The sequence below is a fragment of the Phoxinus phoxinus genome (assembly GCF_949152265.1).
Source record: "Phoxinus phoxinus genome assembly, chromosome: 18".
In the NCBI taxonomy this organism is placed as follows: domain Eukaryota; kingdom Metazoa; phylum Chordata; class Actinopteri; order Cypriniformes; family Leuciscidae; genus Phoxinus; species Phoxinus phoxinus.
In genome coordinates this window covers 13,641,302-13,653,468 of record NC_136893.1, presented here as the reverse complement: position 1 = coordinate 13,653,468, position 12,167 = coordinate 13,641,302, and the positions used below count along the sequence as shown (strand labels likewise).

General features: G+C 38.4%; 1 protein-coding gene across 1 annotated transcript in view; it reads left to right on the top strand.

The window, feature by feature from the left end:
* The first annotated feature begins 2,065 nt into the window (after nucleotides 1–2,065).
* The window catches only part of c1qtnf12 (C1q and TNF related 12), a 21,413-nt gene continuing 11,311 nt past the window's right edge, over nucleotides 2,066–12,167 (top strand). Inside the window, exons 1-2 of the mRNA XM_079588851.1 lie at nucleotides 2,066–3,241; nucleotides 5,853–5,951. Of these exons, the coding sequence (XP_079444977.1) occupies nucleotides 3,068–3,241; nucleotides 5,853–5,951 (273 nt within the window). The 5' untranslated portion in view covers nucleotides 2,066–3,067. The remainder of the gene's footprint in view (nucleotides 3,242–5,852; nucleotides 5,952–12,167) is intronic.

The window sequence follows — 12,167 nt, the reverse complement described above, 5'->3', positions numbered from 1 at the left end:
GTTGAACAGTCACAGTGAAATATAGAAACTTTTATTATAAACATTGGGAATGGGAACATTATTTATTAAACAAAGTCAGGTATCAGGCTTTTAACTATCAGATGCAGGTGTTTATGTCTTCACAAGGCGTCTTATCAAACAAGACTTCCTTAATCGGGCTCAGGCAGCTTTACCAGAAGGACGTCCGTACATATAGAGGGCCAAAATCGTATAGGCTACAGGATATTGAGAATTATTACCGGTATATGCAAGTTCTGGTCTTTCTGTGTATTAAGGTCCATGATTAATGAATCTCATACTGACAGTATAAGACCTGGACCTGGTACACAGATCAAATTGTGGCAGGCAGATAGACCCCATGTTGTGCCAAAGATCAACTTGAGTCTTGTGTTTTGTTATTTTCTTGTGTGATTGAGACCAGTGTTCTACATTTGCCCAGAGAAAGATGATATTTAGTGTTAAAGGGAGTTCACTTTAAAATGAAAATTCTGTCATCATATACTCACCCTCAAGTTGTTTCAAACCTGTATGAATTTCTTTCTTCTGCTGAACACAAAGGAAGATATTTTGAATAATGTCAGTAACAAAACAGTTACCAGGTCCCATTGACTTCCATAGTATTTTTTTTTCCTACTATGGAAGTCAATGGGACCTGGTAACTGTTTGGTTACTGACAATTTTCGAAATATCTTCCTTTGTGTTCAGCAGAAGAAAGAAATTCATACAGGTTTGAAACAACTTGAGGGTGAGTAAGATGACAGAATTTTCATTTTAAAGTGAACTATCCCTTTAAGTGGACAATGGATTTCGTGTTGATATGCAGTGGGAATTAGATGACAGAAAGTTGTCCATTCTGTTGTAGAGACCCTCTCAATTTCCTTGCTGATTCCCCTTGATTATTTAGAGAAGAATCTTTTGATTGTCTTTTTTTACACAGTCTTTTTACCTTTTCAGGTGTTATACCATCTGTAAGACAAGGAAATTGAGAGGGTCTCTGAGTCTACAACATCTAGAGGATGAACAGTAGGCAACTTTCTGTCATTAATTCACACTGCATATCAACTCATACAATTTTGGATGCTGTTACATACTGTAAACTGAATGTATTTGGTTGGTTTAGTATTTAAATTCTAAGATGAATACACACACACACACACACACACACACACACACATACACACGCACGCAAAATAAAATAAAGTGCAATTTGCATATTGATTTCTTGGTAGATTTGAGTAATATACAATAATATACAGATAATCCTAGACTGTCAAGATGCATTTCTGCAGCTTTATTTCCAACCACCAGAGGGGAGAAGAGCGTCAAGAGTTGTAGGATATCTCCCAGTATGGTTGCAGTGCTGAGAGAAAGTACTGCATTTTTAAACTAAGTTAAAAATGTACATAATGTAACCATTTCAAGTGTGATATATTATAATAATATGATTATCCTATATAGTTTGTGCTAATGTGAAACAGTGAGTAAAATAATGAATGGAGGAATGACAGAATGTGGTTGATCACTAAAATTACACTCACCTTTAATGCCACGTTTTGGCAGTTTTTGTGTGTGCATATAGTGGGAAATATTGTTTTGTACTGTTGAACATGCTTCTGACACTTTCATCTCAATGAGTACATGCAGATGGACATATTTCAAGCTATTGGGTGACTCCATCTAAATTCATATTATGTTCAGCTCTTCTTTAAAACACAACCAGTCAGCTGGTCAAAAACATTCAAGTGCCTTAAAGCAGTTCCTTTCAACTCGTTTGAGTTCTCTGAGACTAAATGTCACATGCACAGAGCTACTGCAAAGTAGGACACCACACACACACACACACACACACACACACACACACACACACACACACACACACACACACACACACAGAGAGAGAGAGAGATTTACACCTACACACATGAACACGCATTCCCTAGAGTCTGCCTGCCAAAGAGCTCTCCCTCAAGACTTGAGTATTTCATTAGTGAGATAAAACAGGGCTGAGTCCACTGAGGTTGCCAGTTTCACTGATGAGGAAAAGAGAAGCAAGGGAATCAGAAAGAGAGAGAGAGAGAGAGAGAGAGAGAGCGAGAGACAGAGAGGGGGCTGTGATAAACTCTGCTGCGAGCCCTCCTGTAAGCAGAGTGAGAGAGTGCAGAAGCAACAACATAAGATCTGGAGAGGGTGAAAATACAACTGTGAGCAAGACCTACCGCAAAGTCCACGCAGATCTTGCACTCTAAGGTGAGCGCGCATGTGTGTTTTTTATCACCCTGCAGAACTGGGCTGATGCATTTGGGTGTGATTGTCCCATCAAGTGCTTCACTTCTTTGAAGTTCCTCAGAGGGGGACAGATTTTTCCCTGCAAGAAAAAAAAGGCAATAGAAGGCCAAAGGCTACGAAAACTGGAGCATTTCCAACTTCCAATTCCCTCAGGACCTTTTTTTCCCACCTAGGCTTCAAGAAGGAACCACATGTGAAGACTGATGGGGCAAGAGCTCAGCACTGCTTACCAGAGAATCGGCTCCGCTGCATCACCGCAGAGACTCCACATCCCAGTAGGAGTGAGACGGAGGTAAAGAACCAAAGAGAAAGTGAGAGGGAATCTGAGTAATCTCCATCCACTCCCCCCTCCCTACCTTGGGACCTTCTTCAGTTGCCCTCTGGTACCCCCCACGGGGCAGGAAGCGTGAAAAATCTCACTAATGGGTTTATTTGCTGTCAGCTCAGCGACGACCTGTCATTTCCCAGGACTACTCCACACTTGACACATTTCATAGTCGAGTAAGCTTCGCTTTGTTTTTGCCAAAGGAGCTTGAGCCCCTGCCTCATACTGCTGGCTGTTGAAGATCAAGACTAGGCTGAGGTATCAGGTGGAGTGGACAAGTCTCTTAATCGCTTTGCCTGCCTATTACAGTATTTTTCTTCCAGTGAGGTCAAGCGTGTGGGACGTCTTGCTGGTTTTTCCCCCGGTTTTCAAAGTCGAGAATTTCCTGCAAAGAGAGAGACTGTGAGGGAGTCTGCTTTCTGACCCAAGCACGGTCTCCTGGCTGGTGTGCTGAAGATGCGTTGCTGGCTGCTAGCTGTGGTGACGGCAGTGCTCTGGAGCCAGTGCATCCTTCTAGGGTGGGCCGAGGGCAGGAAGGTGCGTAAGAAGCCGAAGGAGCTCGCTCCGCAGCACACCGAAGCATTCAACACCACTCTTTCCAACAGCGAGGAGCTGGATGGCAGCACCAAGGTAGATATCACATGATGCTTTCTTTGCTTTTCTCATTTGCATTTAAGCTCTGCTCATTTTCTAACTCTGCACATGGAACTTCTTGTTACTGTATTGTCATTTTTTCCATTGAAACTAATATAAAAAATGATGAAAAAAATTTCCTTTAGGCCCCTGAACAGCTTTTTACTGAGACGGCATCCTCAAAAGTGCACATTTGCACCTTATCTACCCCTAAAAGGTGCTTATTATTACCTTAAGGGTACATATTAGTGTCTTAAAGTACTAATGCAGTCAATAGTCTATAAGACAAAGGTGCAATTTTTGCACATTTATTTCTGACAGGGGTTGTCACATGGCTATTTACTTTGTGTTTTTAGATTTTTGTGTGTGTGTGTAATTGGCTTGTTTTATGTGTCTTCATTTTACTAACAAATATCTGATATCTCAGTAATCAGTCAGTTTGAAGGCTGTAAAAACACAGACAGCTGACGCCACTGTTACTAGTGTTTTAACTGTCTTGGGGCTCTGTTTTATTGAGAACCTAACCCTAACTGGGAGCTATACAGTAAGTAAAGTCACATGAAAAATTATATAAAGCATATACATAATAATAAATTCAATAAATTCATTTCCAAAAAGAGACAGCAAAAGTGTGAATGTATTGTGTATACACTACCATTCAAAAGTTTGGGGTCATTAAGATTTTATTTATTTTTTGCATTAAATTGATCAAAAGTGACGGTAAGATATTTATAATGGTACAAAAGATTTCGATTTCAAATGAATGCTGTTCTTTTGAGCTTTCTATTCATCAAAAAACTTAAGTTTACACTTTATTTTAAGGTGTGCTTGTTAGAGTGTAATTATACAATTAAGTTCTAAGTAATAGTAATTAACTACATGTACTTACTATATAATTAGGGTTGGGTTTTTGGTTTAGGGTTAGTTGCATGTATGCATAATTGACTGTTATTATTATAGTAACTACATGTACAATGTGTAACAGGGACACTGTAAAATGAAGTGTTACCAAAAATTATCACAGTTTCCAAAGAACATTAAGCAGTACAACAGTTTTCACTATTGATAATAATAAGAAATGTTTCTTCAGAATATTAGAATTATTTCGTGTGACACTGAAGACTGGAGTAATGATGCTGAAAATTCAGCTTTGATATCACAGAAATTAATTACTTGTTCATTGTTGTTTTAAATTCTGTTTTTACTGTATTTTTGATCAAATAAATGAAGCCTTGGTGTGCATAAGAGATAATCTTACCAACCCCAAACTGTTGAACAGAAGTGTTTATATTATGTATTATATATTATTTATTTATAGTTGGTAGGCTAATGCACACTAAGTTTTCCTGTAGCTCAACACGAGTCCCAGGAAGTGCACAGTGTGATAAAATATATACCTTAAATGCACTTTTAGTTATTTGGATAAAAACATCTGACAAACGTGTAAATGTTATGCATTTTAGCAACCAATCATTCCTCACAGTGTGTCAAAATCACGCTGTAACAGCCATGCAGAGAAAATACCTCAGAAAGATGTGTATTAATATGCTCTGTTAAATATGTCAGCACACTCATCAGAAAGCAAAGCCGATGCTTTTGGCAGTCACAGTTGTCTCTCATCATACTTTGTAAATGCGCCTGAGCAGAAGTCTCTGACTGCTTTGCAAACTATTTGAACAAGCTTACAGCGAGCTCATCCAAAAGCCCTTGATGGAGATGCTACAACCTCTCTGATTAGCTTGGCACAGACTCAAACATGTATGTTTCTAGAGAGCTAGAGTCCTTGACAGCTTTACAGAGAGAGATTCGGTGTGATAAATAGAGCGGTATTGCAGGTGTGTGCCATTTAGGAGCCCGAGAACAGACTCTAATGTGTGAAATGGATGATTGAGGCTTGAGTTATGTGAAGAATGCACATTCAGAAGGTCTGATGAGAGCATCGATTAGTCCTCTTGGTAGGGGTTCTCCACCAGAGCCCGCCACCAGAACGTGAAGGAGGGCTTGTTTTGTTATTTGAGACTTGTGGTGTCAGTAGATTACGGATGATGATAACGATAAGCAGGGACTCATTACCATGTGCATAAACCTTGGAAAATATCATATCGTGCTGCCTCTAGCTGAATTATCGTCCATAAGTGCGTTGACATTTTCTGGCTCCACCAAGGTCAATGTATTGCTATTCCAACCCTGTATTTGTTTATTGCTTCTGTATTGTTTAGATATCAGGGTTTCCATTGGAAAATTAGCTCCTGTCTCAGGCCACCCATAGAGTTGGCATTCTCAAATAACTCGATGCTACCCCTGTGCCAGCCACTCTCAACCGCTCACCATAACTACTGTGCTTCAGTGAGTTTGTTGGCAAGGGTTATTGTTTTATTGAGTTTTTTCACATCGCTGAAGTATGTTGTGACAGTCTGGATGTGTCTTACAATGTGTATGTATGTATATTGTTCAAGACTTTTTTTCAAGACATTTGATCAAATGTGTCAGTAAAGACATTTATAATGTTACAAAAGAGTTACATTTCAAATTATTATTTGAAGTGAAGTGAAGTCCCCTAAAATAGTTCTGTTGACCTCGAGTCAACCTCTTGATGCTGTACCTTCAGCGTGTCTCCTTCGCTACCTCCTCCTCATCATCATCATCTTCTTCTTCCTCCCTTCGTGGCCCAGCACAGGCAGGCTGCCATGATGTAATTCCTGGGAAGGTTAGGTGGGGAGATATTTAAAGACCCTTGGCAGAGCTCTTTCCCAGCCCATTGATTCTGTCATTCACAGGCCAGGCTGACTCCGCTGTGTCTGGGACATCCGATAGGGGCGGTGCGGCCCCCTGAAAAAACTGGGGCAGCAGGCCGCATAAGTCCCTCACAAAGCCTCACAGAAAGGGTCCTGAAAGAGGACACCTTGAGAAGGATTAGTCACTCTCCCTCCCCTTGCTTACATTCTTTTCATCTTGTCCCATACAATCAGAGAGTAATGACATAATCACTCTAAAACCCAGTGTTTTGCCAGATTTGTCACTGGCAGAAAGCGTCAGTCGGGCTGGGGTCCAATGCAGGGTGACATTCATGGAGATGGAGATCATCTTTACAGGTATAGGTGGGATTTTTTGGATCCATGTGGTTATTCTCCTACTACTACCATATGCCATAGGCCTTACTGGTTATATCACCAAAAGACCATAGGTCGACAAGGGTAGAAATATTGTGGGGGTTTTTTTATTGATTGTGATCATGGGATTCATTCTTAATTAAAATCCCGGTATTGATCCATTAATCTGTGCTTAATGTCACTGGCTTCGTAAAAATGTACAGCACTTCACGTCCTGTAGATCACAGCATTCCATTGAATTACTCACTTCATTGCATTGTTTGGGCCATGTTGTTAATTTTTTTAAACGCATGTTTTTATAATGTACCAAGTTAAAATGTTCCCTGCACCATTTCTCATTTTAATTTATACATGAATCTAATAGCGAGCTTGTGAATCTGAATCAGATCTAATCAGGAATCGATACCCAGTCCTACAAAAGAGTAAACAGTGAATGGTGAGAGTGAGGTGGCTTTATAAATAAGAAGTTGTTTAATATTGAAAATTACTTTGTGAATAATTGCAGAGAATAGAAATATTGCAATAAAGGTCTTATATTTACTTGAACACTTTTTTAGACCATTGGGACATTCACATTAGGACACCGAGTACAGGGAACTGAGGAACATCATGTACAGACAGATCGGTACAAATAGCTCAAATCAAAAAATCTTTCTTAGACCGAAAGGCAAATTTTTGACTCTCTTATAGACACAACTTTGCCAGTAACACTTCGTATGAACATCTCAAACCGTTTTTTTTTTGTTAGCTGACATTGAAATAATATGTATTAAATAGCTATGTACGTGATATGTAATCTTACAATTATCCTGTTTTATGTCTTTTGAGTTCAAAATTACTCGTGCGCTTTCGCAATCTCAAAACCACAGGAGTACTTTGCCATCCTGGAAAGTGCAGCATTAAGGTGCATTGATGTAGATGTTTTATCTGAAGCATTTCTCAGCTGTCCATTTGACCTACCACAGATAATAAGGGAAATGAGCACTAGCGCAAACTGGCTCAACGTTATAATTTGCACACAAAGCAGGTGTGAGGCTGCAATCAGACTCTCTTCAACTCTGACTTTTTTATGGCGAGAGGAGGGCAGGATAATTCCTCAGTAGATCTCATAATAAGACTTGTGGCTCTCTCTCCCCTCACATGTCTTCACTAGCCAGGAATGCACACTTGATATACATATAAATATCTAAACAATGTTTACTCTGCTACGATGGCATGGAAAAGCGAGAGTTATTAAAACAACACAAAGCCTCATTACTTCGCTTACGTGTTGGTTTTGTGAAGTTACGAGTGTATTCTGACGCATGCATGTTGTTGTGCTTGGTGCAAGTGAAGATAGAGAGTAAATTGGAATCAGGCGTCTTTGATGTCACTGTTTAATGACCTGTGGGTCTATAATGGGCGCATTTCCAGCGTTCCCCCCTGAGTAATAACAAAGCGGTTAACTGCCTGTTTCACTGCTCACGTAAGAATGTGATGAAAGAAGCTTTATGGTAACTGCCAAACAAATATTCAACATACATGCGAAAGAAAAATTCTATCTGTCGACCATTTGGAGTGTATTAGTTATCAGACCTTGTCCACAGGGAAGGAATTACAGAATAATGAGGCCTCAGTAATGAAATATACAGTGTTGCCGGGTCTGTTACCTGTTAAATGATGGCCTTTGAAGCTTTCTGCTGCTTGATATCCAGCCAAATAATAATTTCTCTTTCGTATCACTATGTTCTGAGTTCCAACGCAGTAATGACTTGGTACCAAAAGAAACTGTAATTGCAGGTAAGAATCTGAGGTGTGGTGTGAATGCGTCCATATAATCAGACCCATAAATCTGTGTACCGACCCATAAAGCTGTGTTTGGGAACATACCATCATCGCATTTTGTTCCCTCACACACATACCCGTGTTCATGATGAGTGACTACTGAAAAAGTATTATTCGTACACAGCAATATTTGGTGCCCTTCACTGCTTTCTTTTGTCAGTGAGGATATATGGGTGAGAAATGGTGGGTGAATTGGGAATTATTGTGTGCGTGAGATGTATGCATGCATATCTGTATATCTTTCAATACGGTAAGGGGGATCCTTCCCAAAAGGCATGGGATAGGTAAAATCATCCACCCATGCATGGATGAACGCACAGACATGATACACCCTTCTAGAAACAACAATGATTTTGGGAAAGCCCTCAGTCACTCTTTCTCTGTGTAAAGCACCTGCATACTGTTTTTGCCAACTATTTCTGATGTGTTTGTATTGCATGCTGAATTTATTTTGCAATGTCAACAAGTGTCAACAAGTGTTATTTCTTTGTAGTGTTGACATTAGTTTCAATCTTGAAGAGCAAATTTGTAGTGGTGACCATAGTTTAAATCTTGAAGAACAAGACTTTTGTTAATGTAAGTATTTTTAGTGACATTTGATTTTGGAGCTAATGACTTTACAAAATGTTAAGCTTAGACAGAAAAATACATAATGGTTTGGTATATTTAACTACGTAATTATACCTGAGGTATAGGAAGAAAAAAACTTTTTTTTTTTCTTCATAAAATGTCACTAAACCTCATGGCTTCGTCTGGACTATATACTTGTCACAGAGTTAATGTCAAGTAAAAACATTTTGTGTCTTTTCATACCTTCAAACTGTGTAATGAAATGGATATACAGCCTAGATGAGGTTACAAGGTTTTTCACAATCAAACACTGCTGCATAATTGTTGATTGTGGCCTCAAGGCAGATTTTTATGGCTGTGTTTATGTTTGCTGTGGCGCGCTGCCATAAAAATAGTCTCTGACGTTTCTCTCTGAAAATAAACCCATTTTCTTATTTTTTCACCTCTGTATGTTAAATGAATAGTGAGCACTAAGAGTTGTGAAGAAAGTTTGCATTGTTAATCAAGCTAACTATTTGAAAACAGTTTAGACCTAAAAATAAGTCTGTTTAATAGGTAGCTGTTGGTAGTTTGATATTTTGATATTGCATTTTTGCTAACTCTTAACACTAATAATAAGTGCACTATACAGATTGAATCGAATTGCCTGGTGCTTTGGTAAATAAATAAAAAATTGCAGATTGGCAAAAAAACATTTGCAAAAACAGAAGTTTGACATGCTACATGAAGAAATGACTTGTTTCTGCTTGCACTTACGAGAAGAGTTAGCAGTACCTTCAAGACACTTAGAAATTTGTGGTTAGTGAACACTGATTTTCACGTCAAAGGGATAGTTTATCCAAAAATGAGATGTCTGTCATCATTTACTCAACCTAATGTCATTCCAAACCTGTAAGACTTTCTTTTTTGTGCAGAACACAAAAAGAATATTAAAAAGACTTGTTTTGGACCCCATTGAATATCATGGTATGGATAAAAGCAGAAAGATTCTTTAAAATTAATTATTTTGTTTTTTCAACAGAAGAAAGGAAAGTTTGGAACGACATGAGGGTAAGTAAATGACACAATTTTCATCTTTAGGTGGACTTTATGGACATAAATATTTTATGCAGTAGTATACTGTTGATCTATTTATATGAAAAGGAGGGACTTTGTGTCTTTGTGTCTTGCTTAGTGGGTTTACTCATAAGCCATTATTTTCTCAGCTTTCAGACTCATCGAAACTCTTTGAGTGACTTTTTTTTTTTTTTTTTACTCAGTCTCTAATGGAGCATTTGGCAGCTTTGCGCCACAAAGCTCTGCTGTTTTAACAGCCCCAAAACAAACTCATCAGAGAAAAATCCACCTCAGTGGTATGCTGAGATAATAACAGCTTGCCATGATCTGTCATGATCTGAAATACTTCAGCATATAGGGCTTTTCATACAAGCCATGCTACCGCTGTCAACCGAATCGACTGTGTACACAGCGCCCTGAAATATTGGAAAGTTTATCGCACTGAGCAAACCACTGCACATTCCATATCAGCCTATAAGTCTCTGTGAAAATGTTCCCTTTGTATCCAAAAAAAAAAAAAAAAACTTCCAGAGACCTTTAGCAGTACTGGTCTTGTATGTCTAGAGTGACAGAATCATTGTTTTCTGACAGTCAGAGAATGGTTTATACTTTTTTGAGAGGAGAACATGAGGGAACATGATAAAATTAGATTACGCGGATATTCTCCACAAACTTCTACGACATTTCCAAGCAGCAACTTCAGGCAAGTTAATCCTTGTCTTGACAGAATTATGGATCCTCCCCATGCACCATCTGATCCGACTCTGATCATTCGAAGTGCTAATGGAAGTTCTTCGTGTATTTTGAAGTGAAGGTGAAGGTGTTGACTCGTCCACCTTGCAAATCCTGTGAAACTGATCGTAACTGTTCTGTTGGTGAGGTTGGTCCCCTCAAGCTTTAAGTTTAGCTTCTGTGCTAGCATCTGTGGCTTATCCTGTGCTATTTGGCACAGGAAATTAAATAACTTAATAAACCTGCCAAAGTAGATATTGATTCTTAATAAAACCGCGTTGAATCAACAGAATTAAGGGGACTTCATGACCTAAGAGTTTATTCTTTTTGGTAATATTAGAATCCTGCAGATCTTTTTTTGGCACTGCTAGCCAGCTCTGTGCTGCTTTGACATACAGTAATGACACAGTCTGTGTTTATAAAGCATTCCACAAAAGACAATGGAAAAGAAACAAATCACGTCTTCTCCCTGTGTTTGGGGAAGATCTGAGGGATTGCCTTTTGCTGTAACAGTATCTATACAAATCTGCTCTGTCTTAAGTCTCCTAATTCACAACAATAACAGCCAGACATCCAACATGCGCGAGGCTTGTGTGCGAGTTAAGTTGTTTATTTTGTCTCCTGTCATGAAAAAAGAGGAGAGAAAAAAAAAATTACGCCCAAGCTAAATTATGAGCTCCTCTCATTCTAGTATGTATAAGAAAAACAAGGGGTTACTTTGTTACAGCTTAACGTGAGGCAAGTCTTTCTGTGAAGAGATGCAGCATGTTAGTTTAACTGATAAGTGATCCAGGTCTTGGTGCCAAACCTAAACAAATTCCTTTTCAGACAGCTCACATCTACAACTTGTCTCTATCTCGACCACAGTCATTTGAAGTTTAGGGAAGGGCTCAAGGAGATTCAATTCATAGTTGTGGTTACCGGGATTTATAAAGCCGTGCATTTCATCTAAGTGAAAACTTTGTCAGCTTTTCAGTATTGTTGGTGGTTAGTTGGTCATAAAATAACAATTATGTGTATATCAATATTTATATTTCACATTTATAGTTATTTAATATTTAGTTTGGTATTCTGGGGAAGTGTAAGTTTCATTTTTGGTATACTGAATCAAAATGTTATCAATTAAAAGTCAAAGGTAAATAAAAACATACTTGAATGAACGTTTTAACATTTCAAAGTAAAAAGTATACTTTTTTCTTAGCTATTGAAGTTGATCAAATTTCATGAACAAACTTTTTTAGTGTATTGACTTCCTTGAAGGTCTTTAGGATACATCATATGTTTAAATGTACACTATGTAACTTTTTTTCCCTCTAGCGGTTAAAAAACAAGACGTCATGCATTTTGTGGAAGAACATTGTTTTGGTTGTGCTTTGGCTCTGTGCGGATGAAAATGGTTATCATAGCTCATCAAATATTCACTTAAGAGATAGAACCAGTTTAGAGGAAAGGATCTCAAGCTGACTAGCTGAAGATGTTACTTTAGCTTTACACATTAGTAGACACGGTACATACAAAAGTTCAAACACAGTGCTACAACAACCCATAATGAAATGACCCTTCACAATAGATAAACGAATGACCATAGTTGCAGTGTCCATTTATAAATGTTACCTTTAGCTTGTTATTAG